At 37.1% G+C, this 21,827-nt stretch overlaps 1 protein-coding gene across 1 annotated transcript in view; it reads left to right on the top strand.

The window, feature by feature from the left end:
- LOC101102447 (mitochondrial adenyl nucleotide antiporter SLC25A24-like) overlaps window positions 1–21,456 on the top strand; it is a 65,149-nt gene extending 43,693 nt beyond the window's left edge. The window contains exon 7 of the mRNA XM_042251705.2: window positions 19,128–21,456. Coding sequence (XP_042107639.2) covers window positions 19,128–19,294 — 167 coding nt within the window. The 3' untranslated portion in view covers window positions 19,295–21,456. The remainder of the gene's footprint in view (window positions 1–19,127) is intronic.
- Window positions 21,457–21,827: the final 371 nt, after the last annotated feature.

The following is a 21,827-nucleotide window of genomic DNA, read 5'->3' as shown; positions in this document are numbered from 1 at the left end:
AATTTATCTGTTGAATTCAGAAAGAGTCTGTCTTTCAATCAACAACTGTTGACTATAGGAATTTTTACAAATATATATATACATAAAACTACCAACTAGATTAAGACAGTACATTTTTAGCATTAGAGAAGGTTTCTTTATGCCTTTCCCAGTTAATAAACATTCCATACCAAAGTAATTATTATTCTGATTTTATCACCATTTGTTAGTTTATCTGTTCTTAAAAACTGTGTACTGTCTTGGAGAGTCATTGTTACATGTAGTCTTTTTCTTTGCTCTATAATATTCCACTTTATCCATTATACTATTGATGACCATCTGGGTTGTTTCTGTTTTGGGGCTATTATGAATAAAATGGATATGAATATTCATGTACTTGTCTTTTGAAAAACATAAGCATCTTTTTTGATTATAGAATAAATGCATATTCAACTTTAGTAGATATTGTCAAATTTGTTTTCCAAAATGCTTATTTCAGTGTGCATTATAAAAGCAATCTATAAGTCCCAGTCGCTCATCTTTGTTAGCACTTGTTATTGTCAGTCTTACAATTTAGATATTCTGCTGATGTACAATAAAATATCTTTGTGACTTTTCTCAGTGTCTAGTGAATTTGAATATTTTTTATGTGCTCATTTACCATTTGTATGGTGGTGGTTTAGTTACTCAGTCATGGCCGACTCTTTGTGACCCCATGCACTGTAGCCTGCCAGTCTTCTCTGTCCATGGGATTCTCTAGGCAAGAATACTGGAGTGGGTTGCCACTTCCTTCTCCAGGGGATCTTCCCGACCCAGAGATCGAACCCAGGTCTCCTGCATTGCAGGCAGATTCTTTACCAACTGAGCCACCAGGGAAGCCTTACTATTTGTATATCCTCTTCTATAAAGTGTTTTTGTCTATCAAAAAATAACTGGATTGCTTCCCCTCCACCCCCGGATTTGTAGAAGTTCTTTGTATATTCTGGATACAAGTCAGTTGTCAAATTTGTATACTGCAAACATTTTCTTCAAGTCTGTGGCTTGTATTTTCAGTCTTTTAAGGGTATCTTTTGATGACCAGATGTTCCTCACTTTCTTGAAGTACAAATTACTAATCTTTTCTTTTGGTGTTTTGTTTAAAAAACTGCCTAATACAAGATCACAAATTTTTTCTATTTTCTATTAGAAAATTTATCATGTTACCTTTTCCTATTTAGGTCTGCAACTCAGGATGTTTTGTGTGTATTTATAGTGATGAAAGTAAAAACTTATTTTTTTCTCATCTAGATCAATTTATTGAAAGGATCATTCTTTCTTTATTGCATTGTGGTAAATCAGATTACTCTAGTTGTATGGTCCTGTTTCTGAATTCTCTACTCTGTTCTATTTAACTACTTATATTAATAAGTATATTGTTTTAATTATTGTAGCTTTATAAGAAATCTTCATATGTATTATAAACCCTTTAATGTAGCTGATTTTCAAGATTATCTTAGAAAGTTTTGGCACTTTGCATTTTTACATAAACTGTAAAACCATCCTGTTAATTCTCACATCAAAAAACCCTGCTAAGATTTTGATTGAGATTATTTTGATTAATAATGGTAATCTAAATTAATTTTTAGATTAATTTAGTAATAATTTAGATCTTAGAAGTCCATGAACATGATATACCTCTTCACTTATATATTTAGGGCTTATCTAATTTCTCATAGTAATATTTTATGTTTTTCAATATACATGTGATATGTATCTTTTCTTAGGTATATTACTAGACATTTAATTTTTGTGTGTGTGATGACAAATGGAATTTTATACAATATTTATTTCTAAATGTTAGCTTTTGCCAGATTTTAGAAATACAGTTGGTTCTGGAATAATAATCTTGTATCCAGCAACCTTGCTAAATATATGTATTAATTGTAATAGTTTATCTGTCAGTTTTTCTTTTTATTTTGGGTTTTATATGTACATAGATATGCCTTCTGTGAATACAATAGTTTGGTGTCTTCCTTTCCAGTTTTTATACTTTTCCCCTTTTTTCCTTGCCTCATGGCACTGGTTGAGAGCTCCAGTGTAATGTACAATGGTAATGGTAGGAGTAAGCATTTTATCTCATTCCTACTCAGAGGAAGATTGTTTAGCATTTTACCATTGAGTTTGTTGTTTGCTGTGGAGTTTTTGAATATACTCTTAGGGAGATTAAGAAAGTTCCCTTCTGTTCTTAGTTTGCTGAAATTTAAATTATGAATTGGCATTTAATTTTATCAATTGCCTTTTCTGCATTTATCAAAATAACACTGATTTCTCTCCTTTCTTCTGCAAATTGCACAGTGATTTTAAAATGTTAACCTTGAAATCATGGGAAAAAATTCACATGTTCATGCTGCATTGCCCTTTTGTATAGAGTTTAATTTGATTGATAGTATTTTGATTGATATTTTTATATCTATATTCATGAGGTTTTGTTGTAATTTTCTTTTTTTATTAGGCAAATGAAATTTTAATAATTTTTATAATCATATAAAATAGGAAGAGCTTATAAATACATGTAATAAATTTTGTGCAGAATGACTACAGAGAAAGTTATAAAAGTTTAGTGAGAGACATTTTGTAACACTCCCAAATCAGATATGTATACCATGTTCATGGATTGGAAGACTCAGTATGATAAACATGCCAATTCTCTTCAAATTTATTTATTTATTTATTTTATTTTAACCCTCTCTTTTAAAATTTTTTATTTTTTAAGAAATTTATTTAATTGGAGGCTAATTACTTCAATATTCTAGTGGTGGTTTGTGCCATACATTGACATGAATCGGCCATGAGTGTACATGTGTTCCCCATCCTGAGCCCCCCTTCTACCCCTTTCCCCATCCCACCCTCTGGATCAGCACAGTACAACAGCCCTGAGCACCCTGTCTCATGCATCGAACCTGGACTGGTGATCTGTTTCACATATGATGATAATATACATGTTTCAATGTTATTCTCTCAAATCATCCCACCCTCGCCTTCTCCAACAGAGTCCAAAAGGCTGTTCTATACATCTGTGTCTCTTGCTGTCTCACATATAGGGTTATCATTACCATCTTTCTAAATTTCATATATATATGCATTAGTATGCTGTATTGGTGTTTTTCTTTCTGACTTACTTCACTGTGTATAATAGGCTCCAGTTTCATCCACCTCATTAGAACTGATTCAAATGTATTCTTTTTAATGGCTGAGTAACATTCCATTGTGTATATGTATCACAGCTTTCTTATTCATTCTTCTATTGATGGACATCTAGGTTGCTTCCATGTCCTGGCTATTATAAACAGTGCTGTGATGAACATTGGGGTACACGTGTCTCTCCTTGGTGCGTATTACCAGCACGGGGATTGCTGGGTCATATGGCAGTTCTATTTCCAGTTTTTTAAGGAATCTCCACACTGTTCTCCATAGTGGCTGTACTAGTTTGCATTCCCACCAACAGTGTAAGAGGGTTGCCTTTTCTCCACACCTTCTCCAGCATTTATTGTTTGTAGACTTTTGGATAGCAGCCATTCTGATCAGCGTTAGATGGTACCTCATTGTGGTTTTGATTTGCACTTCTCTGATAATGAGTGATGTTGAGCATCTTTTCAAGTGTTTGTTAGCCATCTGCATGTCTTCTTTGGAGAAATGTCTGTTTAGTTCTTTGGCCCATTTTCTGATTGGGTCATTTCTTTTTCTGGAATTCAGCTTCAGGAGTTGCTTGTACATTTTTGAGATTAATTCTTTGTCAGTTGCTTCATTTGCTATTATTTTCTCCCATTCTGAAGGCTGTCTTTTTACCTTGCTTATAGTTTCCTTCGTTGTGCAAAAGCTTTTAAGTTTAATTAGGTCGCATTTATTTCTGCTTTTATTTCCATTACTCTGGGAGGTGGATCATAGAGGATCCTGCTGTGATTTATGTCGGAGAGTGTTTTGCCTATGTTTTCCTCTAAGAGTTTTATAGTTTCTGGTCTTACATTTATATCTTTAATCCATTTTGAGTTTATTTTTGTGTATGGTGTTAGAAAGTGTTCTAGTTTCATTCTTTTACAAGTGGTTGACCAGTTTTCCCAGCACCACGTGTTAAAGAGATTGTCTTTTCTCCATTGTATATTCTTGCCTCCTTTGTCAAAGATAAGGTGTTCATAGGTGTGTGGATTTATCTCTGGGCTTTCTATTTTGTTCCATTGATCTATATTTCTGTCTTTGTGCAAGTACCATACTGTCTTGATGACTGTGGCTTTGTAGTAGAGCCTGAAGTCAGGCAGGTTGATTCCTTCAGTTCCATTCTTCTTTGTCAAGATTTCTTTGGCTATTCGAGGTTTTTTGTATTTCCATACAAATTGTGAAATTATTTGTTCTAGTTCTGTGAAAAATACCATTGGTAGCTTGATAGGGATTGCATTGAATCTATAGATTGCTTTGGGTAGTATACTTATTTTCACTATATTGATTCTTCCAATCCATGAACATGGTATATTTCTCCATCTATTTGTGTCCTCTTTGATTTCTTTCATCAGTGTTTTATAGTTGTCTATATATAGGTCTCTAGTTTCTTTAGGTAGATATATTCCTAAGTATTTTATTATTTTTGTTGCAATGGTGAATGGAATTATTTCCTTAATTTCTCTCACTGTTTCCTCATTGTTAGTGTATAGGAATGCAAGATATTTCTGTGTGTTAATTTTATATCCTGCAACTTTACTATATTCATTGATTAGCTCTAGTAATTTTCTGGTGGAATCTTTAGGGTTTTCCATGTAGAGGATCATGTCATTTGCAAACAGTGAGAGTTTTACTTCTTTTCCAATCTGGATTCCTTTTATTTCTTTTTCTGCTCTGATTGCTGTGGCCCAAACTCCTAAAACTATGTTGAATAGTAATGGTGAGAGTGGGCACCCTTGTCTTGTTCCTGACTTTAGGGGAAGTGCTTTCAATTTTTCACCATTGAGGATAATGTTTGCTGTAGGTTTGTCATATATTAGTGAGTGATGGCTCAGATGGTAAAGCGTCTGCCTGCAATGCGGGAGACCCAGGTTTGATTCCTGGGCCAGGAAGATCCCCTGGAGGAGGAAATGGCAATCCACTCCAACACTCTTGCCTGGAAAATCCCATGGACGGAGGAGCCTGGTAGGCTACAGTCCATGGGGTCGCAAAGAGTCAGACACGACTGAGCAACTTCTCTTTCACTTGTCATATATCACTTTTATTATGTTGAGGGATGTTCCTTCTATTCCTGCTTTCTGGAGGGTTTTTATCATAAATGGATGTTAAATTTTGTCAAAGGCTGTCTCTGCATCTACTGAGATACTCATATGGTTTTTATCTTTCAGTTTGTTAATGTGGTGTATTACTTTGATTGATTTGCAGATATTGAAGAATCCTTGCATCCCTGGGATAAAGCCCACTTGGTCATGATGTATGATCTTTTTAATATGTTGTTGGATTCTGTTTGCTAGAATTTTGTTAAGGACTTTTGATCTATGTTCATCAATGATATTGGCCTGTAGTTTTCTTTTTTTGTGTGTGGCATCTTTGTCAGGTTTTGTTATTAGGGTTATGATGGCCTCCTAGAATGAATTTAGGAGTTTACCTTCCTCTGCAGTTTTCTGGAAGAGTTTGAGTAGGATAGGTGTTAGCTCTTCTCTAAATTTTTGGTAGAATTCAGCTGTGAAGCCATCTGGTCCTTGGTTTTTGTTTACTGGAAGATTTCTGAATATAGTTTCAATTTTCGTGCTTGTGATGGGTCTGTTAAGATTTTCTATTTCTTCCTGGTTCAGTTTTGGAAAATTGTACTTTTCTAAAAATTTGTTCATTTCATCCAAGTTGTCCATTTTATTGGCATACAGTTGCTGATAATAGTCTTTTGTGATCCTTTATATGTTTGTGTTGTCTGTTGTGATTTCTTCATTTTCACTTCTAATTTTGTTGTTTTGATTCTTCTCCCTTTGTTTCTTGATGAGTCTGGCTAATGGTTTGTCAATTTTATTTATCTTCTCAAAAAAGCAGCTTTTATGTTTGTTGATTTTTGCTGTGGTCTCTTTTGTTTCTTTTGCATTTATTTCTGCCCTAATTTTTAAGATTTCTTTCCTTCTACTAACCCTGGGGTTCTTCATTTTTCCTTTTCTAGTTGCTTTAGGTGTAAACTTAGGTAATTTATTTGACCTTTTTCTTATTTCTTGAGGTAAGCCTGTATTGCTATGAACTTTCCCCTTAGCACTGCTTTTACAGTGTCCCATAGGTTTTGGGTTGTTGTATTTTCATTTTCATTCATTTCTATGCATATTTTGATTTCTTGTTTGATTTTTTTGATTTGTTGGTTATTCAGAAGCGTGTTGTTCAGCCTTCATATGTTGGAATTTTTAATAGTTTTCTCATGTAGTTGACATCTAGTCTTACTGCACTGTGGTCAGAAAAGATGCTTGGAATGATTTCAATTTTGAATTTACCTAGGCTAGATTTATGGCCCAGGATGTGATCTATCCTGGAGAAGTTTCCATCTGCAGTTGAGAAAAAGGTGAAATCATTGTTTTGGGGTGAAATGTCCTATATATATCAATTAGGTCTAACTGGTCCATTGTATCATTTAAAGTTTGTGTTTCCTTGTTAATTTTCTGTTTAGTTGATCTATCCATAGGTGTGAGTGGGGTATTAAAGTCTCCCACTATTATTTTGTTATTGTTAGTTTCCCCTTTCATACTTGTTAGCCTTTGCCTTACATATTGTGGTGCTCCTATGTTGGGTGCATATATATTTATAATTGTTATATCTTCTTGGATTAATCCTTTGATCATTATGTAGTGTCCTTCTTTGTCTCTTTTCACAGTCTTTGTTTTAAGATTTATTTTATCTGACATGAGTATTGCTACTTCTGCTTTCTTTTGGTCTCCATTTGCATGAAATATCTGTTTCCAGCCCTTCACTTTCTGTCTGTATGTGTCCCTAGGTTTGAGGTGGGTCTCTTGTAGACAGCATATATAGGTGTCTTGTTTTTGTATCCATTCAGCCAGTCTTTGTCTTTTGGTTGGGGCATTCAACCCATTTACGTTTAAGGTAATTATTGATAAGTATGATCCCATTGCCATTTACTTTGTTGTTTGGGGTTCGTGTTTACACACCCTTTCTGTGTTTCCTGTCTAGAAAAGATCCTTTAGCATTTGTTGAAGAGCTGGTTTGGTGGTGCTGAATTCTCTCAGCTTTTGCTTGTCTGTAAAGCTCTTGATTTCTCCTTCATATTTGAATGAGATCCTTGCTGGGTACAGTAATCTGGGTTGTAGGTTTTTGTCTTTCATCACCTGAAGTGTGTCCTGCCATTCCCTCCTGGCCTGAAGAGTTTCTATTGAAAGATCAGCTGTTATCCTTATGGGAATCCCCTTGTGTGTCATTTGTTGTTTTTCTCTTGCTGCTTTTAATATTTGTTCTTTGTGTTTGACCTTTGTTTTGATTAATATGTGTCTGGGGGTGTAACTACAGTGTTTTAATCTGTTGCACCTGTCACTTCCAAAGCAGTTCCCTCTGTTTATTTTGGCTTTGTCTGTTTGCAGGTCTCTTTAGTGTCTAATTCCCGCCCTGACACAAGGAGGCGAAGGTGGTCACTTCTTTAGGCTCACTTGTTCAGTCGTGCTCTGGGGAGTGAGGGACACCGTAAACAAATATCACTGGCGTGTGTGGGGAGTGCTCACAGTGTCTCAGCCACACTGGGTTTGCCCCCGCTCATGGTGTGTGTGTTTTCCCAGTCTACACTGTTCAGGCTCCAGGTTGCTCTGCAGGGGAATTGTCTAAAGCGGGCCCTGGGTTGCGTGCACTTCCCAGGTCTAAGCTGCTCAGGTTCAGGTTCACAGGTACTCCACAAAGGCGCAGACCCATTTAGGCCTGAGTTTTGTGCCCTTCCCAGGTCCAAGCAGCTCAGGTGACCAGTTGCTTGGCGAGTGCACTCTCCCTAGGTGGGGGATGCATCTTATCGCCTCTCCCATCCTGGCCACTTGGTTTCCTGGGTGCACAGCAGGAGGGCCCTCTCAGGTGTGCTGTATGACTCTTCTAGGGAGCTGATCTCTGGGTGTGACCCTCCCGGCGGATGTCAACCATCCAGGATCCCAGGAAGTCTTGGTTAGCAACTGGGAGGCTGCTCACAGTTTGGTAGAGGATGCCATCTCTGGGGTTGAATTTGCCCCTTGCCTTTCCGGCTCTCGCTGCCGCCTGCCTGCCTCCCTGACTCCGGTGGGAGATGGGCCGGTCTGCAGCCGGCTAGCTCTCCTTTGGTATTTGTTTAGTCCTTGGTGTTCTGTGAGTGGGCCCAGCAGTGCCTTCAGTTCAGTTCAGTCACTCAGTCATGTCCGACTCTTTGCGACCCATGAATCGCAGCATGCCAGGCCTCCCTGTCCATCACCAACTCCCAGAGTTCACTCAGACTCACATCCATCGAGTCAGTGATGCCATCCAGCCATCTCATCCTCTGTTGTCCCCTTCTCCTCCTGCCCCCAATCCCTCCCAGCATCAGAGTCTTTTCCAATGAGTCAACTCTTCCATGAGGTGGCCAAAGTACTGGAGTTTCAGCTTTAGCATCATTCCTTCCAAAGAAATCCCAGGGCTAATCTCCTTCAGAATGGACTGGTTGGATCTCCTTGCAGTCCAAGGGACTCTCAAGAGTCTTCTCCACCACCACAGTTCAAAAGCATCAATTCTTTGGCGCTCAGCCTTCTTCACAGTCCAACTCTCACATCCATACATGACCACTGGAAAAACCATAGCCTTGACTAGACGGACCTTAGTTGCAAAGTAATGTCTCTGCTTTTTAATATGCTATTTAGGTTGGTCATAACTTTTCTTCCGAGGAGTAAGTGTCTTTTAATTTCATGGCTGCAGTCACCATCTGCAGTGATTTTGGAGCCCCCCAAAATAAAGTCAGCTACTGTTTCCACTGTTTCCCCATCTATTTGCCATGAAGTGATGGGACCGGATGCCATGATCTTTGTTTTCTGAATGTTGAGCTTTAAGCCAACTTTTTCACTCCCCTCTTTCACTTTCATCAAGAGGCTTTTTAGTTCCTCTTCACTTTCTGCCATAAGGGTGGTGTCGTCTGCATATCTGAGGTGACTGATATTTCTCCTGGCAATCTTGATTCCAGCTTGTGTTTCTTCCAGCCCAGCGTTTCTCATGATGTACTCTGCATATACGTTAAATAAGCAGGGTGACAATATACAGCCTTGATGTACTCCTTTTCCTATTTGGAACCAGTCTGTTGTTCCATGTCCAGTTCTAACTGTTGCTTCCTGACCTGCATACAGATTTTTCAAGAGGCAGGTCAGGTGGTCTGGGATTCCCATCTCTTTCAGAATTTTCCACAGTTTATTGTGATCCACACAGTCAAAAGCTTTGGCATAGTCAATAAAGCAGAAATAGGGCTTTCCACGGGACAGTTCTCTCTTTCTCTCTCTCTTTTTTTCCCTTCTCTCTTTCTGGCTATCCCACAGTTTGGGTTGCTATCTCATTTTAGCTCCCTCAGATTGCCCTCAATGCAGACCAGGCCTCCCTGTTCAGGCCCCGCTTACTGGTGGTGGATGCGAACGTCTGGGCTACTTTTCTGCTGGGAGTTGCTGTTAGGCACATAATCTGTGGGTTTTATTTATTATTTATTTATTTTGCCTCCTGATTATGTTGCCCTCTGAGATTCCAAAACTCCCCACAGACCCGCCAGTGAGAGGGTTTCCTGGTGTTTGGAAACCTCCTCTTTTAAGACTCCCTTCCCGGGATGGGTCTCCATCCCTACCTCTTTTGTCTCTTTTTTAAATCTTTTATATTTTGTCCTACCTCCTTTCGAAGACAATGGGCTCCCTTTCTTGGTGCCTGATGTCCTCTGCCAACATTCAGAAGTCGTTTTGTGGAATTTGCTCACTGTTCAAATGTTCTTTTGATGAATTTGTGGGGGAGAAAGTGGTCTCCCTGTCCTATTCCTCTGCCATCTTAGGACTGCCCCCTGGCTGTAATTTTCTTTCCTCGTAATGTTCTAATGTTCTTATCAGGTTTTGGTATTATGGTTACATTGGCCCCATAAATACAGGAAATGTTCCTTCTTTTTCTATTCTTTGGAAGAATTTGTATATGATTAGAATTGTTTTTTCCTTAAATAGTTGGAAAAATTCACCAGTGAAGCCAATTTTGTCTGAATATTTTTGATGGAAGGTTTTCTTCACCCTGTATTTTAATTACAGATTTGAGTTCTTTAAAAGTTATTAATTATTCAGGCTTCCTATTTCTTCTTTTGCCAGTGTGAAGACATTATATTTTTCAAAGAATTTATCTATTTCATCTAAACATCTAAATTAATTAGCTAAGGTCATTAATAATGTCCTTTTATTAAACCCTTGATAATGCTGTTGGTCTTAAGTGATGTCTCCTTTTTCATTTCTGATATAAGCAATTTGTTATTTTTCCTTTCTTTTTCTTAATCACATTTGTTGGGGTTTACTGATTTCATCTATTGACATTATTGATTTTTCTCTGTTGTTTGTTTTTATTTCATTGGTTTCTGTTCTTCTCTGTATTATTTTCATCCTCCTTTTTCTCTTTTAATTTCTTGAGTTAGAGGTTTAGGTCAGAAGTTGACAAACTAGGCCTGGAGGCCAAATCTGACTCTCTATTTATAGAAATAAACTTTAATTGGAACACAGTCACCTTCATTTATTTACATATTGTCTATGGCTACTTTCATGCTGCAATGGCAGGGTTAAGTAGCTGCAAGAGGCCCCGAAGCCTAAAATATTTACTCTCTGGGCCATTATAGAAAAAGCTTGCTGAACCCTGGTTATGATAATTGATTTAAAATCTTTCTTCTCTAATATATAAATTCTATTGAATAAGTTCATATCTCTGTAAGTACTGCTTTACTTCTACACTATAAATTGATATCATTTTCATTATTATTCATTTCAAAATATCATCCAAATTTCCACTGTGATTTCTTTCTTGACCCATTGACTATTTAGAATATACCCATTGGTTATATACAATGTACTCATTGTATGTTGCTTAATTTACAAACATTTGGGGATTTTCCAATGATCTTTTTAACAGTGAACTTTCAGTTTAATTACACTGTATAGAGAGAATATACTGTGCATGATTTCTATACTTCGAAATTTATTGAGACTTGCTTTATGGTCCAGATATAGTCTATCTTGGTAAATGTTCACTGTACACTTGGAAAAGAAAGTCGGTTTTGAAGTTGTATTTAGTATTCTATATATGTGTTAAAGAATCTGCCTGCCAGTGCAGGAGATGCAGGAGACGTGGGTCAGGAAGATCCTTTGGAGTAGGAAATGGCAACTTACTCCAGTGCTCTTGCCTGGAAAATTCAATGGATAGCAGAGCCTGGTGGGCTACAATCCATGGGGTTGAAAAGAGTTAGATATGACTGAATAACTGAGCACAGCACAGAACATATATGTTATGAAAGGTCAATTAGGTAAATGCTTTGTAAATGTTTTATATTCTTACTGATTTTTTGGTCTGCTTTTTCTATTGACAGAATTGTGTTTAAATCTCTAATCATGATTATAGATTTTTCCATCCCTCCTTTAACTTGGTCAACTTTGGCTTTATATATTCTGAAGCTATATTATTATTATGTGAATTGCAATTTAGAGTGATTCTTTTCTTATTATGAAATGTTCCTCTTATTTCTAGTAATGTTTTGCCTTAAAAAGTCTACTTTGGCTGATACTATATAGTTACAATGGCTTTCTTTTGGTTAATGTTTACTTGGTATAATTTTTAAACACCTTTTTACTTTCAGCCTTTGTGTATCCTTATATATAATATATCCATTATGAAAAGCATATAGTTAGATCTTCAAGAAAAATTCAGTGTGATTATTTTGCTTTAGTACATTTGTATTTTAAGGTACTATTGCATGTTAAGTGGAGACCACATATTATATCAGATATGTTCATTAGTTCTTCTATATTATCTTGTTAGTTATATATTCTTTATTTTTCTTTTAATGGTTACTTTGAAGATTACAAATCTTTTGTTAATTACAGCCTACCTTAAATTAGTATTTTTACCAATTTCTAATATAACAGTTTGACTTTTCATTTATACTGCCTCCTTTTATGCAGCTGTTGTCATGTATTTTACTAGAGCATATGTTTTAAACCCCATAAGACATTACTGTTTTAAAAATCAGCATTAATATATATTTTATTCTCTTTTTGTTTCTGTTTCCTTTCCTGAATTTCCTTTCTTTCACTGAGGATTGTACTCTTCTACTTAAAGAACTCCATTCAGAAGTTTTTCTAGTGGAGATCTGCTAGCAACAGATTCTCTTAGCTTTGTTTGTCTCTTTTTATGGCACATTAAAAGAATATTATTCCAATGTCTGTGAGTTCTGTAATTTTTGTTTAATAGTTAGCTATCAGTTTTATTGTTGCTCTTTTAATATGCTGTATTTTCTGTTTTCTCTAGATTTTTTTTTCTCTGTCTCTGGTTTTCAACAGTTTATTATGTGCCTAAAGTATCATTTAGGGATTCCCAGGTGGCTCAGGAGTAATGAATCTGCCTGCTAATGCAGGAGACATGGGAGATACAAGTTCTATCCCTGGGTTGGGAAGATTCCCTGGAGAAGGAAATGGCAACCCACTCCAATAGTTTTCTTGCTGGGAAAATCCCATGGACAGAGGAGCCTGGCAGACTACAGTCCATGGGGTCACAAAGAATCAGACATGATTGAGTGACTGAACATGCACGCTAAATGTCATTTGCTTTATATTTATCCTCTTCCTGGTTTTATAATATGCAATTTGATGGCTTTTGTCAGGTTTGGGAAAATTCTGAGCCCAAACTGCTTCAAATATTGCTCGATCCCATTGTTTCTTTTTTTCTGACATTCCAATTACATGTGTGTTAGATTTTGTTCTTCATATCTCATATATCTATTATGTTCTTTTCTGTATTTTCTGTCCCCTCCACCCTCATATCCGTGCTTCAGTCTGGGTGGGTTTTTTTCCTTCTTGCTGAAGCTATCTTCTGGAGTTCACTAACTATGTTTTGCAATGTCTAATCTGCTATTAAACTCATACATTGAAGTCTTAGTATTTTTTTTTCAATTTTAGGGTTTCCATTTTTTATTCTTAAAAAATAGATTCCAGATTTCTTGTGAAAGTCTCTATTTTTTCTAATTTCCTAAAAATATTAATCACAATTATTTTAAATTTAATATATGAATATTTTTATTGATTTTTTTCTTGCTAGGTTTTCAGTTATTTGATTCTTTGTTAAAGTAGCATGCCTCATTATTTTGAATTGAATGAAGGGCATTTTGTATGAAAAATTATAGGCTCTGAATAACATTATTTTTCTCCGAACAGGGTTAAGCTTTTTGGTAGGTAGCTACAGTATACATGGATCATCTAAATGTTTGCTGCTGCTGCTGCTGCTAAGTCGCTTCAGTCGTGTCCGACTCTGTGCGACCCCAGAGACGGCAGCCTACCAGGCTCCCCCGTCCCTGGGATTCTCCAGGCAAGAACACTGGAGTGGGTTGCCATTTCCTTCTCCAATGCAGGAAAGTGAAAAGTCAAAGTGAAGTCGCTCAGTCGTGTGTGACTCTTAGTGACCCCATAGAGTGCAGCCTACCAGGCTCCTCCGCCCATGGGATTTTCCAGGCAAGAGTACTGCAGTGGGTTGCCATTTTCTTCTCCTCTAAATGTTTAGACTTTGTTAAAGATGACCTATTTCAGCTTTGCCTTTTCTCCAAGGAACTCTTAGAGTATGGTCCTTTACCCCTAGACAGTGACTGTTCATGGGTATTATTTGAAAGCCTAGAGTGATTATCACAGCCCCCCACCTTGTTGGACTTAAACTCCAACCTCTGTTATCCAGCACTGTGTTACTGCTAAAATCTTTTCTTACACCTTTAGCCTTCCAGCTGCTCTTTTCTGCTGGCTCTATTGAAACTGCATTTTGTGCAGCTTTAGAGTTGGCAATGCTCCAAGGGAAAATTATACAGAGATTGTTTGGACTCACTTCACTGATGCTAACTCTTTCATGATTTTGCTCCTCAAATATCTGGCACTTCTGTCCTCAGTTCAGTAACATTGTTGTTTTTTCTCTTGAACTCTATTCTCTGATGCTGAAAATGGCCAAATGGCCTAAGAAAAAAACACCAGAGTGAGTATAATGATTACTTCTATACTTTCCTTCTCTCAGTGATCTTGTCTTGCTTGCATTGATTGCTCTCAAAGTGTTTTTATGTATTTGTGCGTGCGTGTGAGTGCTAAGTCGCTCCAGTCGTGTCCAACTCTGTGACCCTATGGACTGTAGCCTGTCAGGCTCCTCTGTCCATAGCATTCTCCAGGCAAGAATACTGGAGTGGGTTGCCTTGCTCTCCTCCAGGGGATCTTCTTGACCCAGGAATTGAACCTGAATCTCTTAGATCTCCTGCATTGGCAGGATCTCTTTCTCACTAGCACCACCTGGAAAGCCCTTTATGTATTTGGTTCATCTTTTAAGAGTATTCTTATTTGAAGGGTTAGTTGACAGAATCTACTGTTATAACTGGAACTGAAAATCTTCCTTTGTCTTTTGAACATGTCCATATTCATTTTTCCTGGGCTCTTCTGTAATTTTTGGAAAATGATGTTTTCTGGTTGCTTGTATTGATACATTCCCTGCTCTCAAAAACCCATACTATTTTTCTTTTTAGTATTATACAGAGTAATGATATTTAAAAATCAGTATCTGAATCCTAGGCTCATCAGGGAATGTTAAAACTACTAAGTTAAATGGTATTGGGGAATAGTAAATTCACATAATGCTTAAGTGTCATGTATTAGATTTCTTGCTAACTGCAAAAAGGAAGACAAACCTTGACAATGGAGAGAATGGATAGTCATCACCCTTACCAAGTGACTAAACTTGGTGTTGGTAGCAGTGAAAAAACCTGATATATGTGCCTTCTGATGTGATGTAATGTAATATGAAATGCATGACTTCTGATATGAAGTACTCTTGCCAAAAAAATGTTTTACTGGCATTTGATTGTGCTTTCAGACCTAAAGGAAATATAGGGGATTGAGAAATAAGACATATGATACTATTAAGAATCAATCAGACAAATCTAGAATGTGAAATATTCTATAAGACAATTGGCCTGGGCTCTTCAAAAAGTCATTGTCATAGAAACAATGGTGGTGGTAGGGGACTGGCACTAACTAATCTTGATTAAGAAATTAAAGAAATATAACAACCAAGCACAAGGAGTGAATTTTGTTTAGATTTTAGCTTGGGAAAAAAACCTATAAGTGACATCTTTTGGATAATTTGCAAAATTTGAATAAGGAGGTATTTAGTGATATTGGGAATTATTTTTAATTTTCAAAGGCATTGATCATAATACCATGGTTATGTGGACTGATGTCCTTATTTTTAGAAGATGCTTCAGTATTTAAGGAAGAAGTGTCATAGTGTCTGCAACTTACTTTCAAACGACATACACACATTTATACGCATGTACAGAGAAGAGAAAAAGAGGCAAAAAATAAGTATGGCAAAATGTCAGATTTAGAAACTAGGTGGTAATTATACAAATGTTCATTGTACAACATTTTTGTAGTTTACAATTTTTATAATAATAAATTGGGAGAAAATCAATAGGGAAAATGGACTCAACATTAGGGGAAAAGTAAGCATTTCTACATGGGCATCAGGCACATGAAAAGATGCTCAAAATCTCTAATTATTAGAGAAAAGCAAATCAAAACCACATGAGATACTGCTTCACATTGGCAAGTATGGCCAGTGGCCACCATTAAAAAGTCTGCAAATGAAAAATGCTAGAGAGGGTGTGGAGAAAACGAAACCCTCCTACAGTGTTTGTAGGAATATAAGATAGTGCAGCAACGATGGAGGTTCCTCAGAAAACTAAAAATAGAGTTTCTGTATGATCCAGCAATTTGACTTTTGGGCATACATCCAGACAAAATTATAATTCAAAAAGATACATGCAGCAATATTCACAATAGCCAGTTCATGGAAACAAGCTAAATGTTCATTGACAGATGAGTGTATGAAGAAGATGTGGTGTATATATAGAATATTATTCAGCCCCCATAAACTAGAATGAAATAATGCCACTTGCAGAAACATGGATGGACTGAGAAATTATCATACTAAGTTCAGTTCAGTTCAGTCACTAAGTTGTGTCTGACTCTTTGCGACCCCATGAATTGCAGCACGCCAGGCCTCCCTGTCCATCACCAACTCCCGGAGTTCACTCAGACTCATGTCCATCGAGTCAGTGATGCCATCCAGCCATCTCATCCTCTGTTGTCCCCTTCTCCTCCTGCCCTCAATCCCTCCAAGCATCAGAGTCTTTTCCAATGAGTCAACTCTTCTCATGAGGTGGCCAAAGTACTGGAGTTTCAGCTTCAGCATCATTCCCTCCAAAGAAATCCCAGGGCTGATCTCCTTCAGAATGGACTGGTTGGATCTCCTTGCAGTCCAAGGGACTCTCAAGAGTCTTCTCCACCACCACAGTTCAAAAGCATCAATTCTTCAGTGCTCAGCCTTCTTCACAGTCCAACTCTCACATCCATACACGACCACTGGAAAAACCACAGCCTTGACTAGAAGGACCTTAGTCAGCAAAGTAATGTCTCTGCTTTTGAGTATACTATCTAGGTTGGTCATAACTTTTCTTCTAAGGAGTAAGCGTCTTTTAATTTCATGGCTGCAGTCACCATCTGCAGTGATTTTGGAGCCCCCCCCAAATAAAGTCTGACACTGTTTCCACTGTTTCTCCATCTATTTCCCATGAACTGATGGGACTGGATGCCATGATCTTCGTTTTCTGAATGTTGAGCTTTAAGCCAACTTTTTCACTCTCCATTTTCACTTTCATCAAGAGGCTTTTTAGTTCCTCTTCACTTTCTGCCATAAGGGTGGTATCATCTGCATATCTGAGGTGATTGATATTTCTCCCGGCAATCTTGATTCCAGCTTGTGTTTCTTCCAGTCCAGCGTTTCTCATGATGTACTCTGCATATAAGCTAAATAAGCAGGGTGACACTGTACAGCCTTGATGTACTCCTTTTCCTATTTGGAAGCAATCTGTTATTCCATGTCCAGTTCTAACTGTTGCTTCCTGGCCTGCATACAGATTTCTCAAGAGGCAGGTTAGGTGGTCTGGTATTCCCATCTCTTTCAGAATTTTCCAGTTTATTGTGATCCACACAGTTAATTAAGTCAGAAAGATAATGACAAATAACATATTATATCACTTATATTTGGAATCTAAAATATGACATGAATGTACTTATCTATGAAACAGAAACAGATTCAGAGACATAGATAGAGAGCAGACTTGTGGTTGTCAAGGAGGGGGTCATGGAGGGAAGGAAGGGAGTTTGGGCTTAGCAGAGGGAAACTATTATATATAGAATGGATAAACAACAAGATCCTACTGTATAACACAGGGAACTGTATTCAGTATCCTGTGATAAGGCATAATGGAGAAGAATATAAAAAATGTATACATATGTATAACTGAATCACTCTGTTCTGCAGCAGAAATTAACACAACATTGTAAATCAACTATACATCAATTAAAAAAGTACAAAACCACAGACAGAAAAAAAGTAACCATGTTCTCTATATTCCTTTACAAAAATAGAGAATTTGAGAGAAATGTTATTAGCTTCTATTAAAAGAACACAAAAAAATGCATATAGTAATAGACTATTCTCCAAGAAATTTCATGGCAAGTAAATAGTTTTTAAAGTTTTGAGGGACTTTCTTAAGATTTCACAGGAATCTTTTTATTTTGTGGGGTGGGTGGTGAGAGGAAATGCTTAAACTAAAACTAAGAGTGAAAGACATTTTTTTTTCAGTTCTCTGCTGCTTTTTACACTCAGCTATGCCAATTTCAGGAAAATGATGTAAGATTAGGGAGAAAAATGATAACTAGAGAGTTTGAGAATGTTGCCAACGCTGCAATGTGCAATGCAGGTGAGGTTTGAGTAAGGAAAAGAAACATTGGTCCCTGCTCTCATGAAACTGGTAACCCTATAGGGAAGATGGCTGTTAATTAAAAATTCACACATATAAACTTTGATAACAGCTACAAAAGAAAAGTGAAGTTCTCTAAAGACTATATGGGGAAGGTGGAATCTAAGGCAGATCTGAAAAAACTTCCTCCCAGAAGTGTTGCTTAGACTGAGAACTGAAGGCTGAAGTGGGGTAAAATATGCAACGATAGGGGCAGTTACTTTCAAGCAAAGGGAAAAGCCAGTGTACTAGTTTGAAGAGGGAAAAGCAAAAAGACATTTGAGAAACTGAATAGGATGTAAGGCTGGAGTGCAGAAAGCAAGGGAATGGTTAACAAGTTAGGTGGGAAATGGAAACAGAGGCTGCAGCATACTATATTTAAGCATAGTGGAAAATTACTGAAGCAGGACAGTAACATAATCAGATTTGCATCATTAATAGTTCTCTCTGGTTAAAGTATGCAGGAAAAAATGAAGGAGGTGATTATGCCAATAGTTTAGAGAAGATTGCTGGTCGTTTGAAGGCTGGAGGCATGTCAGTGGACATGGAAGTAAATGGATGAATTTGAGAGATATTTAGAGGGTAAAATTGATGGGCATTGGTTTGGATATGTAACATGAGGGAAATGTCATGGATGCCTTTCAGATTTCCAGTTTCAACAGCTACATGAATGGTGGAATCATTTCCTGAGAAAAATATCAAATGAGAAACACATTTGAATTTGTTTCTGACTTTGAGATGTTCTTAAGGCATGAGATACTGAATCAGATACCTCTATATGTCCAGATAGTCTTTAAAAATTATAAGTCTATGATAATTACAAGTAAATTTCACTTCCAGTGGACAGAATTTGTTCCTAAAATTAAAGAAAATTAAATAGAGATGAGCATCAAATCATTCCATTAGAGTCTCTGATTATGTACATAATACTATGAATCAGAGATGATTCTTTGGGACTGCTTGTGAAATAATTTAATTAATTGTATTTTATTACCTATTTTAGCATGTTTTTCCTGAGTCAGTGTTTGAAAGAAAGCTAAAACATCAAATTAACTTGATTTTCCCCTTCCCTTTCATTTTCTAGGAGTTCCACAGCTAAATATGATTAGCGTCTTTTATAAAATTTATAAAAGACAAGGAGTGACAGGATTTTTCAGAGGCGTGACTCCAACTTTCTTAAAGTTGTTTCCTTCAGTTTGCATAAGCCGTATGGTTTACGAATCAGTAAAACCACTCTTGGGAATAGCATAAAAATGAAGTCCTGAACTATCATTTTATGTACATTTATAAGCATGAACATGTCTTTGCTTTCTCATTAAACTTCAAGAGATCTGTATTAAAATATGATGTATCTATTTTCCAAAAAGATAAACATATAAATTAGACTTAAATATTAAATTTTAATTTTATATAAGCCAGAATTAAAGTTTATTAAGTTCTTGATAAATTAAGATGTTTAATTTTCATAAAATCCATTTAGGCTTCTCAACAGTTTAATGAACACTAAACAGAAATTTGCATTTAAGTGGATTAAAATGCAATTTATATTACCTAATATAACATAATTATATTATTAACCTAATATAATTTTTGTCATAGAATAAAATTGGAATATTTTGAAGTTTTTCAGCATTTTCTACTTTATAGATTAAAAAACCAACATTGTTTTACATACATATTGTAAATCTGTCTGAAAGCATTAAAGAAAACCAAGGCATTAAAAATTATAAATTATAATTAATAGGAAAACATGATGCTTGAGCTTCATTTCCTTTTTCAGACTGAATAAAACAAAATAGAAAGTCCTACATAGAATTCCATGGCATCAGAATACCTCAGTGTTCTAATGGAATACTTGTGACCTACTGCTCCCTTACTGAGCACTCTTTTTTTTTTTTTAATTTACTGAGCACTCTTATTAATGGATACAGACATTTTTAGCTTACTCTTGGTTCTTAATATTGCCAAATAGTACAAGAAAGTTACCACTGTAAACAAAGCAAATCAGAAAAGCTTGAGAGCCCTTGTAGTTGAATTTATGTTTTTTTTAAAGGCAATGAATTATGGATTATGAAATGAGTTAATATAGATTTCCTATCCTTTACACTGTGTTTTAAAGTTCAATTCAAGAATAAAGAAAGGTTAGTGCAGTATGGAGATTCCTTAAAAGAGTAAAAATGGAGTTGCCATATGGTCCAGCACTCCCACTCTTGGGCATGTATTCGGAGAAAACTCTATTCAAAAAGATACATAGACTCTAATGTCCATTCAGTTCAGTTCAGTTCAGTCACTCAGTCGTGTCCAACTCTTTGCAACCCCATGAATCGCAGCACGCCAGGCCTCCCTGTCCATCACCAACTCCCAGAGTTCACTCAGACTCATGTCCATTGAGTCAGTGATGCCATCCAGCCATCTCATCCTCGGTCGTCCCCTTCTCCTCCTGCCCCCAATCCCTCCCAGCATCAGGGTCTTTTCCAATGAGTCAACTCTTCGCATGAGGTGGCCAAAGTACTGGAGTTTCAGCTTCAGCATCATTCCCTCCAAAGAAATTCCAGGGCTGATCTCCTTCAGAATGGACTGGTTGGATCTCCTTGCAGTCCAAGGGACTCTCAAGAGTCTTCTCCACGGTGTGTATGCCCAGCAGTGGGATTGCTGGGTCATAAAGCACTGTTTATAATAGCCAGGACATGGAAACAACCTAGATGTCCATCAGCAGATGAATGGATAAGAAAGCTGTGGTACATATACACAATGGAGTATTTTCAGCCATCAAAAAGAATACATTTGAATCAGTTCTAATGAGATGGATGAAACTGGAGCCGATTATACAGAGTGAAGTAAGCCAGAAAGAAAAACACCAATACAGTATACTGACACATATATATGGAATTTAGAAAGATGGTAATGATGACCCTGTATGCGAGACAGCAAAAGAGACACAGATGTATAGAATGAACTTTTGGACTCTGAGGGAGAAGGAGAGGGTGGGATGATCTGGGAGAATGGCATTGAAACATGTATACTATCATGTAAGAAACAAAGCGCCAGTCTATGTTCAATACAGGATACAGGATGCTTGGGGCTGGTGCATGGGGATGATCCAGAGAGATGATATTGGGTGGGAGGTGAGAGGGGGATTCAGGATTGGGAGCTTGTATACACCCGTGGCAGATTCATGTCAATGTATAGCAAAACCAATACAGTATTGTAAAGTAAGATAAAGTAAAAAAAAAAAAAAAAAAAAAGAATCTTCTCCAACACCACAGTTCGAAAGCATTAATTCTTCGGCACTCAGCTTTCTTTACAGTCAAACTCTCACATCCATACAGTACAGTTCAGTTCAGTTCAGTTCAGTTGCTCAGTCGTGTCCGACTCTTTGCGACTGAGCACTGGAAAAACCGTAGCCTTGACTAGGTGGACCTTTGTTGGCATAGTAATGTCTCTGCTTTTCAATATGCTATCTGCTGCTGCTGCTGCTAAGTCGCTTCAGTCATGTCCGACTCTGTGCGACCCCATAGACAGCAGCCCACCAGGCTCCCCCGTCCCTGGGATTCTCCAGGCAAGAACACTGGAGTGGGTTGCCATTTCCTTCTCCAATGCATGAAAGTGAAAAGTCAAAGTGAAGTCTCTCAGTCGTGTCCGACTCTTCGTGACCACATGGATGGCAGCCCACCAGGCTCCTCCGTCCATGAGATTTGCCAGGCAAGAGTACTGGAGTGGGGTGCTATAGCCTTCTCCCAGTATGCTATCTAGGTTGGTCATGACTTTTCTTCCAAGGAGTAAG

This window comes from Ovis aries, chromosome 1 (genome assembly GCF_016772045.2).
Source record: "Ovis aries strain OAR_USU_Benz2616 breed Rambouillet chromosome 1, ARS-UI_Ramb_v3.0, whole genome shotgun sequence".
NCBI classification, from domain to species: Eukaryota; Metazoa; Chordata; class Mammalia; order Artiodactyla; family Bovidae; genus Ovis; species Ovis aries.
This window is presented reverse-complemented; position numbering and strand designations above follow the sequence as displayed.